At 40.6% G+C, this 19,967-nt stretch overlaps 1 protein-coding gene across 1 annotated transcript in view; it reads right to left on the reverse strand.

The window, feature by feature from the left end:
• Window positions 1-19,967, reverse strand: part of LOC107664695 (brefeldin A-inhibited guanine nucleotide-exchange protein 3-like) — a 67,978-nt gene that overhangs the window by 10,101 nt on the left and 37,910 nt on the right. Inside the window, exons 16-29 of the mRNA XM_016455336.1 lie at window positions 17,972-18,187; window positions 17,701-17,811; window positions 17,025-17,175; window positions 6,950-7,249; window positions 5,590-5,723; window positions 4,175-4,320; window positions 3,874-4,053; window positions 3,594-3,735; window positions 2,760-2,882; window positions 2,493-2,596; window positions 2,199-2,343; window positions 1,966-2,094; window positions 1,686-1,862; window positions 241-355 (exon numbers count right to left, since the gene is read on the reverse strand). Coding sequence (XP_016310822.1) covers window positions 241-355; window positions 1,686-1,862; window positions 1,966-2,094; window positions 2,199-2,343; window positions 2,493-2,596; window positions 2,760-2,882; window positions 3,594-3,735; window positions 3,874-4,053; window positions 4,175-4,320; window positions 5,590-5,723; window positions 6,950-7,249; window positions 17,025-17,175; window positions 17,701-17,811; window positions 17,972-18,187 — 2,173 coding nt within the window. The remainder of the gene's footprint in view (window positions 1-240; window positions 356-1,685; window positions 1,863-1,965; window positions 2,095-2,198; window positions 2,344-2,492; window positions 2,597-2,759; window positions 2,883-3,593; window positions 3,736-3,873; window positions 4,054-4,174; window positions 4,321-5,589; window positions 5,724-6,949; window positions 7,250-17,024; window positions 17,176-17,700; window positions 17,812-17,971; window positions 18,188-19,967) is intronic.

Raw genomic sequence — 19,967 nt, forward strand, 5'->3', positions numbered from 1 at the left:
TCACTACTTAACTTGTATTTTTATTCAACTAAACCTCATGCAGTCAACTGCATTCATGCATCTGAATGTAACATCGTAAGTGACCGATTTAGAGCGCTCTACATCACAAAGACTACACTCCTCACATAGTGCACACAGTAGAGTGTGCTCTGAATTGATTTCAGGAGAGTTTGATGCTGTCTATGTAGGCAGTTCAATATGTTTAAACACACACACACACACACACACACACACACACACCTAATACAGGAGCAGCCCACTCTGGAGATGGTCTCAGCTGGTTCTGCCACACAGGACACCAGCAGTTTGAAGAGATCTTTCAGCATCAGATTAATCAGACTCTCATAGCCAATATCTGAAAAATAAATGAAGTCATACAATTTATATTTCATATACATTACAATTTCACACTTCAAGGTCATCTCCAAGTTAAAACTCCTGAACATATCTGCATTAATTATCATGGCACATATTGTACACATCAGGTATTAGTGGGCTGAATCTCATGAAACCGGTCCATATGTGACCTGAAAAGATAAAAAGGAAGAAATAAACAATGTTTTGTACAATGTTATTTTAGTATTACTGATATACGATTACAGTTTTTGTAATCAGATTTTATTTTTATATTTTCTGTTTTCACTTTCATTTTAGTTAAAGTTTTAGTTGCATTTTTCCCCCTTTTCTATTTTTTTTTAATGTCTATATAGTTTTTTTTATTGTTATTAGTTTATTTACTTATTTTCAAGTTTTTTTTTTTTATATATTTTATATCAATTAACATTTATTTTATTTTAAGCGACCAAATGGTTACTATCGTTTTAGTTTTCATTTTAGTTAAATGATAATAACCCTGGTTTTGCATGAACCGAATAAAGCCTTTTTTTTCATTTTCATGGCAATTAACATTTTTTCCTGTAGCTTCCATTACTGTAATGTGAAAAAATACATAAAGTAAAATGTAAAGTATTTGTACATAGTAGCATTAGTTGCAATGTCTTTAATTACTGCTGTTTAAAAAAAAGTCACAATGCAACAAATATAGGCCAAATTTCAATACGCAAATTATCATTTCATGTTTGTTTGTTTTTTTCTTTTGATTTTGGGGGTGATGATCGTCATGTTTTTAGTAAGATTCATGCATATTGTGACTGACTGACTGACTGACTGACTGCTTAGATCAGTAGTTAATGTGCATTGAAATATAAAGATATGTGACCCTGGAGCACAAAACCAGTCATAAGGGTCAATTTTTTCTAAATTGAGATTTATACATCATCTGAAAGCTGAATAAATAAGCGTTCCATTGATTTATGGTTTGTTAGGATAGGACAATATTTGGCTGAGATACAACTATTTGAAAATCTGGAATCTGAGGGTGCAAAAAAACTAAAATATTGAGAAAATCGCCTTTAAAGTTGTCCAAATGACATTCTTAGCAATGCATATTACTAATCAAAAATTAAGTTTTGATATATTTACAGTAGGAAATTTACAAAATATCTTCATGGAACATGATCTTTACTTCATGTCCTAATGATTTTTAGCATAAAAGAAAAATCTATAATTTTGACCCATACAATGTATTTTTGGCTATTGCTACAAATATCCCCTAGCGACTTAAGACTGGTTTTGTGGTCCAGGGTCACATATATGAACTGAAATGATTCATTTGCTAGTTTTACCTGAATGGATGAAGCTGTGAATATGTTCCACCACCAGTTCACAGGACAGTCCGATGGCATGCTTGAAGTTGGCCGCAGCAATGTCCCAGTATGAGTGGTCACCATGGCTCCGTTGTAGCCATAGTGACATGACAGGAAGAAGAAGCTGGATGACAGAGAAAATGCCAAAGCCAGGCCCTATGGAGGAGGAAGATGCAACATAACAAGCCAGAGCTTTGTGGGTTTGCTTTAGTATCTACAGCAGTGTGATTGTGAGTAGTGCTAATCACAGGCTTCTGACCTGGTATCTTGGTGACTTCACGCAGAAGTTCAAACAGCAGCTCAAGTGTAGGTGGCTGATGCTGCCGAGGACAGTTTGACACGGCTGCTGTCAGCTGCTCCAACAGAAGAATCCACACCTGTATCAGACCTGCACACGCAAAACTGATCACCCCTGTGCACCAGTAATAGTTGTTATTTCATCTCTAAACTTATTCTCCACCATGTACTTTAACAAATAAATCAATAAATCACCTGTGTCATCGTCAAACTCTGCTAAAACACAGTCCATGCCATCCTCAGTGCTCACAGACCTCTCCTGAGCTCTCATCGGGAGGCTGGCCAGCCGCGCACCCAAGAACATGGGCTTGGACGGCATCTTATAGATTTTGGCAAGCAGCTGCAAATGCAAAATAATACATCATAAACACCAAACTTAATGTTACTCCTTTCATTTGGAAAATTCATTTTTTGACCCAAACTCACATTACGAAAACGTCTGAAAGTGTGTAAATCATTTATGGACAGAAATGCGTTGATCTTGCCCACCTGTGAACATTTCCTCAAATAGTCCAGGGCAGGCAGGCACAGATCTGTTGAGCTGTATCCACTGACATGAACACAGTCTCCAATCTCCTTATAGTCCACTTCTCCTACAAACAATCACAGCAATTATAATTTGTAATATAGAAAAGACTTCTGTGGACCCTTTTCACATTTCTAGGGTTCTCAGAAGCAGAAGTCGCTATAGTTGGGTAAACATCTGTTTTGATGAATGAAGGCAACAATAAATATATTTTATATCGTTTAGCTCACCTAAACCTTTCACAAACTTCATAAGGCACATGATGTAGTCAGTGGCCGCGTTGGCAAACACCTGAATGTTGTCTGTGTTAATGAAGGCTTCAAAGACATCAAACACGGGTGCCTGTGACTTCCCTGCATATGTGAAGAGTGAAAAAAAATTAAACAGAAATGCATTTCAGAGTGATATGTGGTTGATTTTCCTCATTTGTTATGACAACAAACTTTCAACCCCACACCATACACTTACATTAATTAACACACCCTTCATTAATAACATTTATCCAAAATAAGTTACATAGCATAGCTTTTAAGGTCAAATGTGCAATGTGTCAAATTTATTAAAAAATAAAAATGATTAAACATTTTTAAAAAAAAGCTTCAAACACTTTACATATCTTCCATTGGTTTGCCACTGGAAACCCTTATTGGCTAAGCTGAGTTTGAAGCTGGTGCAAAACACACACCTGTAACCGTCCATTCTATATTATTAAGTTCCTTGGAAATTGTACGCCTACAATTATGGCTAATGAACACTATTACATAGTGGAAGAACTATCTATTCAATTAATATCATAAATAAAAGTAACCATGTATTTGTCAAAGATTTGTGTCTTTTTAAATAAATTATCTGTTGTTTTAGTTTAAATATGCTATAGAACTATGTTAAATATTTTATATTAAAGAAATATTTTATCACAATGCTGTTATTGATGCTTATTGCTATGAAAGCAGTAAAATCCCTATATTGCAAGTTTTCATTAATACGTGATCCATAAACATAATCAGAGAGAGAATAAAAAAATCTTTGCACAAATAACTAACAATACAGTAAATTTCACATACCCATAGAAAATTCTCCTATCAGGTAATCCTTCATATCTGTTTTGTTTCCATGTACAGTTCGGAGAGCACTGAACAGCGGCCTCCAGCCAGACTGGATCTGAGCTGAGCACATCTCCACCAGCTCTCCAATGGATGTTATCACCTGTACCACAATGGATAGATACACAAGACACTGCAATTAACTCACTATAAAGTAAAAATATGTGGCACTGAGACAGGTTTGTTTAAACAAGGCTCTGTTTAAACCATCTTTCAGCTTGGCCGCATGATAAGTGAGGACCTGATCTTGAACGTCTTTGTCACAGAGCTCCAGCTGCATGATGTGCTCAAAAGGCCTGAAGAGAGCTTCATTAAAATGAAAGTGTGGCAGCTCAGTCCAGCTGCTCAGAACCTCCATCAGAACATCATGGATGAAGGACACAGCCTTCTGGGATACATGTCGCTCCTTATGACATGCTGCCTGTGGGAACAAGAAAAAAAAATCTGTTACAGTCACAATACAGAAAAACATTTCTGTCGCTATTTCGGTTTCATCGCCTTTAAGGATGTGTTAGCCACATGAGGGGTTTGTCTTATTATACCTCCACCAGGTGGGGTGCCACCACGCTCCAGGCTCTCATCATGTGCAGCAGCGCTCTGCTCTTGTTCTTCACAATGCGAAGCATGGCCTCTCCCAGCCGGAAGAGGTGGAGGGCGCTACGCTTGTCCTGGGTCGACTTTGCCTCCCCTTTAATGAAAACCAAATGAGGTGAAGGAAACAAGAAAAAAAAAATGGGCTTTAAAACTCCTAAAAAGTCTAAATGTTTCGAATGTGTTGGTGAAATAAGGTGCATAACCTTTAGAAAATGTTGTTCATTGACTTTAGGAGGTCAAACTAAATATTATGTGAATATTCTGTGTGCTCAATAGTACTTCAATAATTTAATATTAGTTTTATATGAGACTAGCACTTTGTTCAACCCTGTTACCAAAATGTGGGATTTGTCTGAATAATGTTCTTTAAAACCCAGATTTCTCTGACTTCATTATTTTCTAACAATAAAAAAAAACATAAAAGTAAATAACATTTATAAAATAAATTAGCCTAAATTATACGACGGCGTTTTAGTGCCACGTTAAAAAAATTAAAAATCTAAGATTACGAGATTAAAGTCGTAATATTTCGAGAATAAAGTTGAAATTACGAGAATAAAGTCAAAATACTACAAGAATAAAGTCGAAATGTTTTGAGAATAAAGTCGAAATGTTTCGAGAATTTAAATCGTAGAAATTAAAGTTATAATATTTTGAGAGTACAGCCTTTAATGCGCATGCAAATGGCCCGGATTGAGAGCACCAGGAGAAGTTAAATTAAAGGGTTCATATGATGCGATTTCAATTTTTCCTTTCTCTTTGGAGTGTTACAAGCTCTTGGTGCATAAAGAAGATCTGTAAAGTTGCAAACACTAAAGTCTCAAAACCAAAGAGATATTCTTTATAAAAGTTAAGAGTTAACCACACCTACCTAAAACGGCTCGTTCTAACACTCCCCCACATACCTACGTCACACTCTGGGAAGATTTGCATAACGCCGCCCAAATGAAACGCAAAGAAAGAAGGCGTAACTTTTATTCTCGCTGTAGTATTGTTGACGCTGCAGCCATGTCCTGAGAACGCTGCGTGCTTCGTTGTGAAAGCGAAACTACTTTGTTTGGTCTTCCAAAAGAGGACGATATCTGCTTCGTCATGCCTAGAGCTGATCTGTGCTGGTCGCTGAGGGAATACATCAACTTTCACCGTGGACAAAGCGGAGTCCAGCCCGCCTCAGCTCACTCTATCCCGGCCTCAGCGCACGCTAAGCTGGGGCTTCCCCTCACGCTAGGCCGCTGTGTTTTTCGTTGCCACTGATGATTCAAACGCGAGTTTAATAATTTTACTTATTCTCGTAGTATTTCGACTTTATTCTCGTAGTATTTCGACTTTATTCTCGTAGTATGTGTCAATAATTTTTGGGTACCTGGCATGGCTAAGGAATAGTCTCCAGTTTCTGTGACCGAATCAAAGAGTTGAAACTGTGAAGCTTTTCTGAGCTGATGCAGGAAACCCACAAGAGCCACTAGGTTGAGTTTATTCACTGCATCCTCGAACAGCCTGCAGGACATACACATCAGCTGCATGTTAAAACATAAACAGACATGTGAGAACAACAGTGATGGACAATCGGGTACATACACAATGTGGCATATACTCTAACACACAATGAATAGCCATGCTAAAACTAACTATAAATACATGCTGCTATTACATCATAAATATAATGATGAGTCTGATTCAACTCTTGCATCTTTCGAGATTACTGGCTGTGTATTACGACATGCAGGGACATGATGTGAGAACTCAGAGAGGTTCCCAAATCTCAGTCTATTTTTTGATTGGTTTAAGTTAATGGAGAATATTTTGTGTTTTTCCATAGGTGTGCAGCCATTCTGAGCTCAAGCACCCACGGGATCGGCGCTATGCTAGAAACATCTGTCAGTAGCCGTTTTAGTCCCATCACTTACATAAAGATTAACTGTTCAATGGGAAGAGGTAAACAAATGGTATCTCTATTGGGTTTTCCCCTGTATGAGATACTCAACAACATCCTACAGTATATTTCTTAATCCTTCTTTTAAAGGCTTTGTGCAAATTATTTAAATACAGACTTCACAATGTAATTGCTACAACATAAAACAGATGTTTCCAGCTCTGCAAATCACAAGTATTACACTTGTGGCTGTGCTTCTTAAGATCATGTTCTAATTTTAAGATAACCAAATTGGTCTGTTTCTTACTGAGAGCTGAGAGCCAATACAAAAACACATTACAAACATCTTAAGGACAGAACTGATAGAAATCACATTCAGAAAAGCCCACATACAGTAGCACTGCAATAAAGGCAAAATAATAATATGATGTACACACTGATTTTAACTCCTACATAGAGCACAGAGAGCACTGGATGGACCAAAAATGCCTACCTAATTATGACCTTACTGGTCCCCCTAGTGGCCATTTTCCACATAACTCCAGTTAGAAATCAAAGGTTTGAAAGATGTTTGGAGTTGTTTGCTAAAAAACTAACCACAAGCAGAACTGCATATTCCACTTTGCTTGAGTTATTCATGTGAAATAATCAATTACTTTTGGGTTGACACAAATTCTGATTACACGGTCTAAACATTTCAGTCATGACAACCCATAAGACACAAAACGCATTACAATTCAATTCCTAATTAACATTAAGATAAAGCATTCCTCTTAGCTTAAAAAAAAAAAACAGATGGAAAAATGAAGATGGGCAGATGCAGACAGTGAAAGATCTTTTTGCTTGGTACCTGTCAGCTTGTGTGGAAAGCGTGCAGACGGCTTTGGCGGCACTGGTGCCTGTGAGCAGACTGCCTCCCCGCAGGTCGAATCCTTTACCGTGACTGCTTTCTCTCAAGAGCTCCTGGATGGAAAGCGGCTGGATAACTGGATGGCTGAGGCCCAGTTCCAGCTCTGGACTGGCCTCTCCGCTGAACTCCAGCTGCAGGTCCACTGCCACGGCCTGCTGCGCCTGTGTGATGGCGATGGGAGGCTGGGAGCCGCCGTCACTGAAGTGCGTGTGTTCCAGTGAACTCACATACTCAATCACTCTGAGGAATATCACAACAAACTCAGTGTGGGTATTTGCTTTTGGAAAAAAAAATAAAAAGAAATGTCATTTTTAAATTCAAATATGTATAACAATTTTCAATTTAACACTACTAATGCAAATCAGTAAATAAATATTGAATTTCATTAAATATGTAGAATGTAATTTTATACAACAAATAAAAAGTAAGTTTCCAGCTCTACAAATCACAGAGTTGAACTTGCTGTGCCTCTTAAGATCATGGTCTTGTAACAGTGGTGGCCCTAAGAGTAAAACAAAAACTTAATCAATACTTTTGTTCGGGCGCCAGACAGGGTGTTTTAAACCTGTCAATAAATAAACTCCGGATAACTCATTAAAACCACCAAAGTACATATGAAGATCGTGAAGAGGAAATGAATCAAATTAAACATACAATACTTTGCATATGCAAATTTATTACCCCGCACAACCACGGGTCAAATACAACAAAATTATCTGATACAATCAAGACACGTTGAGTCAGTTTTACATTTCAGTTAAACACCCCATATAAACCAAGGTGGGAAAAAAAACGAAGAAAATAAATAAAGTTCAGAAACTCGGCTTGAGTAAGGTTGATGCAGTGCCGTTTTCTCAATGCCGATTTCGCTTCCATGAAACCTTAAGTTTCAGACACAATGAAGCCCCTCCCTACACCCCAACATGAGAAAAGAGAATAACGTGGTCAGAGCAAACCCATAACTATTAGAATTTACAACCCAGTTGCCCTTTTCCCCATTTTACACATTAACAAAGATCAAAAACAAGTATATGCATGTGTAACGGGTTTGTTTGTATAACGTGCATAGCGTGTGTGTGCGTGCGTGTGTAATGCGTGATATTAACTCCAAGGCCTAAAGAGAGTGGAAACACTGTTAGTTACAATTATCTGAGAATTCACAATTCCCCCTCTACCCCCCATTGTCTCTGGCAAGTGATGGACATTGGAATGGTAGCCTGCAGTTGTTCGGGTAGTCCGACGTAACGGTGCTCTTACAGCAGGAACTGTGCCCTCTGACGCCACTGAAGGATCACTAGGCGAGAAATCATGGACTACAGGAAGCTCAAGATCAGGGACACTACTAGATGACACTGAGGTACCCTCAGGGCCTCAACGCAGGGACGGAGCATGAGTGGAAGGAGGCGTTAGTAAACAAACAGCAATTGGTACTATAACCGGAGGAGAAATTTCTTGCTCTGACGACACCAGTAAACACATTTCGTCATCCAATAGATCTTCTCCAGATTCCATGGAGGCTTGATCAGATTCGGAAAGGGAGTTAGAAGGCTCTGCTAAATTCCGCCCAGATGGTTGAGCTCTTAACCGAGTACGATGCACATGTCTAACTTTTTCCAAATCATCAACGGGGCAATGGTGTACACCGACCCACCTGGTGTAGGGGCTCGCAGCACTTTATAAACCACAGAACTCCAACAATCTTGAATCTTTGCACCGGCCTTGCACACAAAGGTCCCGCAAATACACCAACTGACCTTGACTTTAAGGGTCATCCTGTACTCTCCGATCATTTCGGTCTTTTATACGGTCCGCTGCAGCCTTCATGTGACTTCTGGCCCCATCAAAGGCCACTTGAAGTCTAGCCTGATGGTCATAAATCCAGTCGTGAACACTACCTTGATTGGGAGCCTCAATTCTACCCAAGAGAAAATCAACGGGCAATTGTGGATCTTGCCCAAACATTAAGAAATATGGAGATTGACTAGTGGACTGGTGTGGGGTAGTATTATAGGAAAAAAAACACTTGAGGGAGGTATGCAGCCCAGTTTTTCTTCTTGCAAGAGGGCAGAATGCGCAATAAATTGTGCAGTGTGCGATTAAATCGCTCGCATTGACCATTTCCAGTAGGATGGGCTGGAGTGGTCCGGCTCCGTTCAATGCCATACAACTCACACAATTGATGAATAAGGATACTTTCGAAGTTCTTCCTCTGGTCTGAGTGGATGCGACTGGGAACGCCAAACTTGTAGAACCACTCATTAACCAACACTTTTGCCACCGTAGATGCTCTCTGGTTGAGAGTAGGCACCTCCTATACACCTGGGTGTATTTGGAAAACACATCAGTCAGGACAAGAACATTCTCCATTCCATTCTGTGATGGCTCAATCAATGTAAAATCAATAGCCAGGATTTGGTTAGGCCTTGAAGCCAACAAATGGCCCATATATGTCTGGACTCGAGCGAAAACATCCTTAGCAACAGTGCAGCGTTCACATTGTTGGCACCATCGCTTCACATCCTCAGACATTCCTGGCCAAAAACATCTTTGTCACACCAGCTCTGTTGTACGTTCCACTCCCTGATGACCATGCTCATCATGAAGCTGCTGCATCACTATAGTCTTTAAAGATGCTGGGAGCAAAAGCTGAAAAAAAGCCTCACCACCCTGGGAATGGTGGCACTGGCAATACAATATGCCATCTTTCATCCTTAGACGTTTCCACCGTTTCAGGAGTCTACCTGCATCTGTGCACAACCCCTGCCGCTCTTCACTTGAAGGATATTTCCCCTTTCTCCACAACTTCAGAAACGCTCCCAACACTGCATCCGTTTCCTGCAGCCCACGCAAATATGCAGAAGTATAGCTAGGGAAAGCGGTGATGGATGCTTGTACGCATTCATTCAGAGGTCTGATGGAAGCGACTTGTTGGAGAGGCTCGGGCAGAGAACTTCCTGGAATCATACCTATCAGTACAGGCCCAGCAGGGTGCTGTCGTGAGAGTGCATCAGCATTCCGATTACTGCTTCCCGAACGATACTTGATGCTGAAATCAAAATCGGCAAGTTGAGCAGCCCACCTCTGTTCTAAAGCACCCAATTTAGCAGTATTGAGGTAACTCAGAGGGTTATTATCAGTGTATACCACACACTTATGTCCAAGTAAATACTCACGAAACTTCTCAGTCATTGCCCATTTAAGGGCCAGGAATTCCAGTTTCATGGAACTATAATTGGACATATTCCTCTCTCAAATTCTTAATCCCCGACTAGCATAGGCTACTGGTCAAACTCTGCCCTCCTGTTCCTGCGACAGGACTGCTCCAAATCCGCTGTAACTCGCATCCACTTCTAAGATGAATGGCAGTGAGAAGTCAGCGTAAGCCAACAGGGGGGAACTCACCAACCGCTGATTCAGGGTATCAAAACTCTGCTGACACTCCTCTGTCCAAGCCTCCTTGCAAGACCGGGCTGTACTCCTTCTCTTGGCCCCAGTTAGGTCAGCTACTAGGCGATGAAGTGGGGCAGCCAGCTTGGCAAAACCCTCCACAAACCTCCTATAATAACTTGCAAAGCCCAGAAAGGACCGAAGTTCTGAGACCTGCTGAGGAGGCTGCCAATTAGCAACTGCCTCAATTTTCTTAGGGTCAGTCGCCACCCCCTGGTCAGAAATCAAATGCCCCAAGTAGCTCACCTCAGGCCGGAAGAACGAACACTTTTCCAGTTTGGCCTTTAAGCCTTCTTGTTGTAGACATTTCAGGACCACCTCCAGTCGTTGCAAGTGCTCAGACACTGTGGAAGAAAACATTATAACATCATCCAGATAAAGCAACAATGATTGAAAATGTTGCGAGCCAAACATGCGCTCCATCAGTCTCTGAAATGTGCTAGGTGCATTGCACAGGCCGAAGGCTATCCTGTTCCACTCATATAGCCCAAAAGGTGTACAGATGGCCGTTTTCATCTTGTCCTTCTCAGCCACCGGGACCTGATTGTAGCCACTCGTGAGGTCCATTTTACTGAACCACCTGGCACCTGAAATAGCATCCAAGGATTCCTCAATTCTTGGTAATGGGAACAAATCTTTTCTTGTCTTACTGTTCAGTTGACGATAATCAACACACATTCGCAGGCTACCATCCTTTTTCTTTACCAGGACAATGGGAGAAGAATAGGGGCTGCTACTTTCTCTTATAATTTGGGTTTCCAACAACTGATTAATATGAGCCTTGACTGCCTCATAGATGGAGGAATGAGTCTATAACGCTGCCTAACGGGAACCTCATCAATCAAGGGAATAGCATGCATGATCAAGGTGGTACAACCCAAATTGCCATCATGTGCTGAAAACACAGAAGAATATTTAAATAGCAGCGCCCTAACCTGACACTGTTCTTCAGAAGTTAACGGAGACAGATCAACAGCATCTATCTTGTCCTGCAGGGAACCGGTAATTACCTAGGAAGAGACGGTGGCCTGCACACTCAATGGAACATCCTCAACACCTGGGGGTAAACTCACCACAGTTACTGGACTAATGGTACCCAGAACAGTTTGTGCATAAAAGGTTAACATCAACCAACCCTACATTGATAACTGGAACATAAACCTGTCCACAAGCTACCTTAACAATGGCAGGGAAAGCCATAAGACCAGCTGCCAACCCACCACTAGAGGGCTCAAACACTACGGTCAATCCAGCATGTTGCTGTGAACAAGTAGCAGGAATAAACGTCATGGTGCCTCCTGGTACAAGAATACACCTACATCCTCGAACCCGAACTCGGGCTGAAGAATCCAAGGGGGCATTTACTTGAACTTGATGGTATTTCTGTAGGGCTTTTTGCCAAGAATTAGGGGCATGCTGCACTAAAGCTGCTTCAAAAAGGGCCGGCCCATATTGTCCAAACAATTCATTATAACATTCTCGAGTAACATTCATGCCCAGAACACCGGAGACCCGAGTAGTAGTACCTGGGGGATCTTTAACTATGAGCACGCCACATTTAGGAATCACTTTACCAAAGACTTCGACATCCAGCTCTAAATAGCCTATGTACGGGATATCGAGGCCATTGGCAGCCTTAAGCTGCAACCAATGACAAGAGTGAAGTTTCTCCAAACACCAAGGCTCAAAGTTCTTCAAAAAAAAAGCTTTCAGTGACAGTTGACACCATTGAGCCAGTGTCTAACAAACAGGGAACTAACACCCCACCCACACTAATAGTCACATGGGGGCATGGAGACAATAAGGGGGCCATATTCTCTACATCAGGAAAAACAGCATCGGAGGCAAACATACCCTTCTGAACTATGGCTCAATAGCACAGAAGGTTCTAGCTTTCCTGAAAAGAAACAAGGGGCTGGGACCTTTGCACTAATGGCTGAGGGGGACGTGAGCGAGATGGATTAACCCTTGATGGCACACTGTGAGAACTACACTCGCGGGCAAAATGGCCAGGCTGTTGGTACCTCCTACAGATAACTGAACCCCAATTAACAGTACTTGTAGTAGAATGGAAATTTCTTAGGGCATTCTGAAGCGAAGACACATTACGGGTTAACTGATCAAGCTGTTCTTGCTGCTTTTTAAGCATCTCTTTTAGCTCAGTTAATTCAGAGCCTGTAGACATTGGCGCAGACCCATAAACCCCATACTGCAGCCCATGGGTAGAAGAGGTTGAAAAACTACGGTCCCTAGTACCCCTCATCATGCCCTCCCATTCCCATCTAATAGCTTCCCCTCTAACGTCATGTAAAGTAACCCTAGGGTTTCGGCGTACAAACTGCTTTAATTCCCTTCGAAGGGCAGAATCACATACTCTACAAATTGATCACGCAAAATAACCTCAGAATTACGCATACCATTTGGAGCATTTTTAATTACTTTTGACATTAAGCCAAGGAGGGCATGTGGAAATTCCTGAAGTGTCTCCCCCTCTAGTTGTCGTCAAGAAAAGAAATTCTCCTGCAAAACAATGTATGAATCAGGGCAGCCATACAGCTCCGTAAGTATTTGAATAACTCTCTCTGGATCTTCCAGAACTTAGGTCTTCCCTTAAATTAACATACAGAAAGTGTGCTTTATCAATAATGGATAAGTGGCGAACACGCATACTGGTCTTTACTTCCTCCAACCAGTCAGTCAAAGGAATTCCAGTGTGGCCTCTAAAAACAGGACATTTCCTCTCCCTAGGGACATAAATCAACCTTTCCGTCACTACTGAATTACCATTGGAGGGAGACCTTGGGCCCATGTTCACCCCCCTATCATTAGACTCAGAGGGCGCAACACTAGGACTTGCCTGAACCTCGAATCATTCTTGACGCAGGCGTTCGTTATCAGCCTTAAGTTGGGCCACCAAGTCTCGCAATTGCTGCATCTCATCCTCCATAGTGACGGTCTGAATAGAGGAGAAAAAAAAAGGAGAGGAAAGTACAAAAAAAATAAAAATAAAAAAATACACTAATGCACTAGCTGCTGTTTCAAAATCAAAAACACAAATTAAGGTCACGCACAAAAAGAAAAAAAAACAAATGGATTCACGTGTAGCATTTGGACCAATCAGACAACTATTTGTTATATTTAACAAATAATATCTAACACCCCCTCACCTAACCAAAGGGCCAACTATGAGGGTGTATGGACCCTTCCCCCGAAATGCAACTAACACCTCAAAAGGGCAGAACAGGCCTCTGGTTCCATGGCAACCAAAGACAAACCATCTGATAACACTAGTTTTATTGCTCCAAGGAATGCGGGCAGAGCAGCTCTTACTCAAGTCTCTCTAAAACAGACACATAATGCCCATAAAAATGGACTCTTCTCTAATTAGTTCATAGGAAAACCTTTCTTTGAATGAACACACATATCCTTCAGGTCATTGTGTATATTATTGCTGCTCTTGTATATTGTCTTTTGTATTGTATACCGTTTTATACATTTTTATGATAGGATCACTCATTCATGTAACCTTACATATACTATGAATTCGTCTTCGGATGATCTAATTGAGAGTGCATATTATATGTTTATACCTATGCAACATATTAGTGTTCTAAGAACCTTTAATAATTTTGCATCAACACCCAATGAGTTCCGTATGCAAATTACCATGCTCTCACACAAAGGGTCGTAAAACTCTCCAGTATTTCCAACCTCCCGCTTGGAATTTCAGCCTGAGAGGCGTGAATCTTCTCAGACCTTAAAAGGCTCACGCACAGTTCCGCCCATGTCTTCTTCTGCTAAGTACTTCTGCTAAGGCTTCTGCTAAGTTTTCTACTAAATCTTCTGATGGCTGCCCATGTGGAGAGCCTGAGCCGGTGCGGGCGTGCCTGGTGGGCTCCAACACATAGCCTTTCAGTCTGCGGTTTACACGAAAGCCTGTTAGTTTAATATACTTTTACCACAGACAAAAAAAAAAGAATGTCCAACACATACTCAAACATATCGTACAAATCAATTGGGCAGAATAGTCTTTGAAACACTGTAAATCAGCGGTTCAAAACTGCTAGCGCCCTTAGGCCACACCTGAAATACAAATATAATAAATAAATAAAAACACGAATAGTGTAACAGTTTCAAACGATTTCCCCCTTCCCAAAAAAAAGAACCCACAATAAAGTTCCTTACCTCCCAAGCGAGATTTTTAGACTATTGTAACTTTATGCTACCTGCGCTCGTCCTTCACACACATCCCTAATAACAAATACATATTTAGACTGATCTGCGACTGTGGAAAAAAACAATAAATCAGGTGACTCACCAGGGGAAAGCGACGGGAAATATAAGCCCAAAGACGTTTTCTGCCCACAAAACATGCACACAGAAGAAGAATCAAAACACCACACTTAGACCTGCTTTTTATAAAGCCACTAACACACCTCAGTGATTGCGCCACACAGGTGAGCTCAATGTCAAGACGCAGCTCCACCCCAGTGGGCGTGTCTTCCCATGTAAAATATACACAACCATTAAAATGGAAACAAATTATAATAAAAAAACTAAACGAATATTAAAGACGCTTAACCTGTCACATTCACATTGCTGGTAGGTTATCATTGCACAAATCAACACACTCTCTACGTTTAAAAAATAAAAATAAAAATGAGAAGAGTTCTAAACTAATGCGCTGTCTTCACTGTAGCTCACTCACACATGTTTAGTCACTAGATCACGCTGTGCGCACACAGAAATTCTTTTTAACGCTCAGACAAACTTTGTAGCGCTGCCCCGCAATTTTATCAATAAAACAGCTTAATCGCTGAAGAGCTACATTGTCTTTCTCAACAAGCAGCTGGTAACATCGTCATTTCTAAAGCAATTAAAGCCACAGCTTCACTGTTAATAGAGAAACGCTGCAAAACAGTGGTCAATCATACATACACAACCTCTCTAAACGAACACTTGATGAATTACACTTTTCTGAGAATAGAACATTGAAGTGGAGATCGCTAAACTGCAAGCTAACCGGTGTTTTCAGAAAGCAAGCGCATTTATCCACAGTGGAGAGAGCGCGCATAAACATGGTTGCCAGGTTGACAAAGATAAGTAACACACTAATTCCGTATTGCGCAAGTGTGAAGATCTGTTTCGGGGATTACGTCTCTTTATATCAGCCATGATAGCACACATACATCGCGGAGACTGCATTTACATCTGGAAGACATTTTTTTTAGAGTGTTTGCTCATCTGCAATACGTCTATAGCAGGGGTGGGCAAACTTGGCCCTTCCAGGCCACTTTCCTTCAGAGTTTAGCTCCAACCCTAATCAAACACACCTGAACCAGCTAATCATTGTCTTCAAGACTACTAGAAGGCTACAGGCAGGTGAGTTTTATCAGGGTTGGATCAAATCTCTGCAGGAAAGTAGCCTGGAAGGGCCAAGTTTGCCCATCACTGGTCTATATGTTTCATTTTAGATGTCAAATAGACATCTATTAGATGTCTTTAAGATGTTTATGATTTAGAATGTATGTAAAACTGACATCTTATAGACGTCTGGCAGATGTTTGTACACAGCAGATGCTTTCCAGATCAAAAGATCTTTAACAGACATCTTGCAGACATGCGTGTGCTATCTGGGAGGCAACCCCGGTTGTGTTCCTCTGCGGCCAGATTAAACTTTTTTATAGCCTATATATTATGCTCTATTCGTTAATTTTTTTTAGAAACCTCACACTTTTCTACTCCATTTTAAACGGTGTTCTTGTATTCAAATTAAGCGGGGTCCACTGCTGCGCATGTGCCACAATATCGATACAGAGACAGCTGTATCGATACTCGTATCGTCAAATCTCTGTGATGATACATCATCGTATCGATGTATCGAACACAGCACTAGTAACCGGTATGTACTAGAACTGAATCAGAACGCAGATTTCGGTGCCTCATTTCGGTGCCACTTAAATGCCTGAGCGATTGATTGAAATATTTGTCCTGGTTCTCCGAAATAGACGTAAGAAGCATGGGCATTGCTAGGCCATTTTTAGCTGGGCTATAGTGATTAGCTCCATAAACTGTACACAAATTCTTGTACTTCGTCTCCTCCCCGTCTTTCAGTGCGCTATTCAATCCACAGACCGCGGCGGCGCAGCACGAGCGGACTCAAACAGAAACAGAGGACACAAGGTGTGTGTTCTTTGTATTTATGACAAATTTATGTTCTTTGTCATACATACAGTTTACAAAAGGTCACGAGGGAGCAATCGGTTTCCCATCTACTGTAAAGTTTTCGCTGTTCACCCCTCATCACACCACAGCTGTTTCCTCCAGCGAAGATCTTAGAGTAAGGGAAGCACAACTCGGGAAATGAGAGCATCCGAGGAACATGTGAATGCTATGTATATTTATTTTAAATATTTTTAATGTTCTTTAATGTTATCCATCGTTTTTTTGTGGATCTTTTTTTTTAAGCATCGGTTCAGGCACCGGTACCGTTTTAAAAGTATCGATTTGGCACCGGTATTGTAAAAAACCCAATCGATACCTAACCTTAAAGAGATGAGTGTTGTACCTGAACACGTGAGGCCAGCAATCGTGGTTATGGCTGCCCATTTCCAGCCCCACATTGAGTATAGCGTCCATGCAGAGCACATGGGCCATGTGCAGCCTCACGCCCTGACAGCGGCCCATCTGTTCGAGTTTCTGTTCAACACGCTGCTTAACTATAACACAGACACATGCAAGTTCACCTAAGGTGATTGAATATAAGTTCAGTAGGGTTTGAACTGATGATCTGAGGTTAGTAAGTTTTACCTAACTGTTTTAAAACTGTTTAACTCCCGTTCATCTTTTTTTGTTAAAATAAAGTAATATGTTGGGCCTGTGATAGTCACATTATAAAACTAATGATGTTATGAAAACTTGTAAGGAACTTGAAAGGAAGTAATACAAATTTGTTTAGATCAAAACGATCTAAACGTTCTCTTTCCTTTCCCAAAAATGCTTTTGTGTGTGCTCATGTACTCTGTGCAACAGCAGCTCTATGCAGGTATGAATACTGGCATTGAAATTTGTTCTGCTGCCAATTTATGCCAACATTTACAGCATGTAACATATGCTGCATGGTATCTGTCAGAGCACAGTAATGGACCCAGTACTAGTACAATATCAGTCCCCACACATGTCTCTGAATACAGTGATGCAAAGTGAAATATGTCACACATATGTTGTGAAATGTGTATAAATACCTTGAGCAATGGCATCTCCAGTCTCCCCCAATTCCTTCTCCTCTTTCTCCTCCTGAACACATGATGCTGCTGCCATCTGGGCAAGTGCTGAGGCACAGTTGGCCGCTACACCTAAGTGACAAAAAATTAAGGCCCAACAGACATACCATTTCCATTAGTGTCCCATCTTCCACTCTGATGGACCGTATGCAAAAGATTAATGTGTGAGGGAACAGTATAAGTGAGCTGAAATGGAAATGAAAAGGCTAAAATTAATGACATGTGATGTTACCCAGAGCACAGCTGAGTGTCGCAGCCTTGCGTAGACCATCCAGGCTGAGGCAGATGGTGTCTCTCTCCCTCTGAGTTTGCTCTTTAACTCCCTCTGCTCCAAGAATAAAGGCGAGACCTCTAGAGCTTCCCGCCATGCGCCCTGTGAGTGGCGTGGACAGCGTGTCGATCAGGTTCTTCCAGCAGCCAGTCAGGATATAGCGAGCAAATACCACACCTGTCAGGAATGAGGTCACGATGAGACAATGACAGTTTGACCCTAAGTTGACAATGTTTGTGATTTGACAACAAGTTCCCCAAAAATTCAGATTCTCACAATCTATTCAAGACATTTCCCTCAGTCCCCTTCATGGTCAGAGAACAACATGCAAGATAGCAATAAGTCAAGCTACAAGTACAGATATTCAACAGAGACTACCTTGCTATCCGTCACTGAAGATTATGCATACTCATTCTACTGGATTTTTAGTGTTGCATTATACACAGTAAATCACCAAATCCCGTTGTCTTCCCTCTCCAAACTGGATATCCAAAAATTGCACTGGTTTGAGGCCTCACAAATAGATCCTCCAGGGTATTTTTTTTTGTGTCACATCAACTAACCTCAGAGTACCTCAGGGTTCGGTGCTTGGCCCCCTCTTCTTTTTGAAATACACAACATCACTAGGCAAATGGATTTTCCTACCACTGCTACCCTGACAATATGCAGCTCTTCTTGTCATTCCAGAAAGAGGATCCCATAGTGTCTGCATGGATTTCAGTTTGCCTGGTAGACATCTCTGCTTGTATGGAAGAATACCACCTCCAACTCAACCTAGCAAGTACAGAATTTATTGTCTTCTTGTAAGCCACTTCAGTAAGCTTGCACTCTGCAAGTAAACAGTGCATTATAGTGCCATCCCAAAGAGGCACAAAATTAATTTTCCTGACTTTTACCTTAACTATTCCCTGCAGGTGGAATGACCTGCCCAACTCAATCCATGCGGTCTTTAGACATCTTCAAGAAACAGCTAAAGACACATCTCTTCCATCTATCTATTTTTTTTCTATTTTAACTACTTTTCTTTTTATTTATTAAAAAAACTACCCTCTAACATTAGCTCTCTCTATTCTATTTCTATTCTATTTTTTATAATTTTTATTATATACATATATATATATATATATATATACACACACAAACACACACACATATACATATATACTGCGTGTGTGTGTGTGTATATATATATATATATATATATATATATATATAAAACATTTCTTGTTTTTTATTTAAAAAGGAGAAGTCGTAACTGCCATAACTCAATTTGAGCACCTGAGTCTTCAGCCAGTTTAAAAAACTTTCTTGTCAGCATCTGACCAATTAATACTAGCACTTTCCTATTCTATTCTACTCTATTGTATTCTATTCTCCTTGCTATGTGTCCTGTGCTAGACTAACTGAGACTTGTCACAGCACTTGTGTACTGTTGTTCTCTTGTTGGTCTGATTGCTTTTTGTAAGTCGCTTTGGATAAAAGCGTCTGATAAATGATTAAATGTAAATGTAATTAAACATAATGCCACTGTTCATTTAGCTTGATTACAGATAATGCTATCCACGTCAGCCAGAAACCAGATGAACTTCACGTTCCTATATAAACATGCTGCAAAACTTGTCTAAGCACTTGCTGTCTCTAGACTGAACTACTCGAATGCTAGTCTGTTCTAGAACATGGTGGTGCTTTTGGTCTTTAAAGGGGTCTTTAATTAAAATTAATTTAATTAATTAAAATATGATGCTATTTTAAAGATCATTATTTTGTGTATTTGGTGTAACAGAATATGTTGGCATGCTTTAATGTTAAAAAAACACATTATTTTTCAAATACTGTACATTATTGTAGGTCCTCTATGCCCCGCCTCTCTCAAACACGTCGTTTTCAACAAAGCCCCTTCCTTTGACAAGCGCAGTCTGCTCTGATTGGCCAGCTGACCCAGTGCATTGTGATTGGC

The sequence above is a fragment of the Sinocyclocheilus anshuiensis genome, unplaced genomic scaffold, assembly GCF_001515605.1.
Source record: "Sinocyclocheilus anshuiensis isolate Anshui unplaced genomic scaffold, SAMN03320099.WGS_v1.1 scaffold455, whole genome shotgun sequence".
NCBI classification, from domain to species: Eukaryota; Metazoa; Chordata; class Actinopteri; order Cypriniformes; family Cyprinidae; genus Sinocyclocheilus; species Sinocyclocheilus anshuiensis.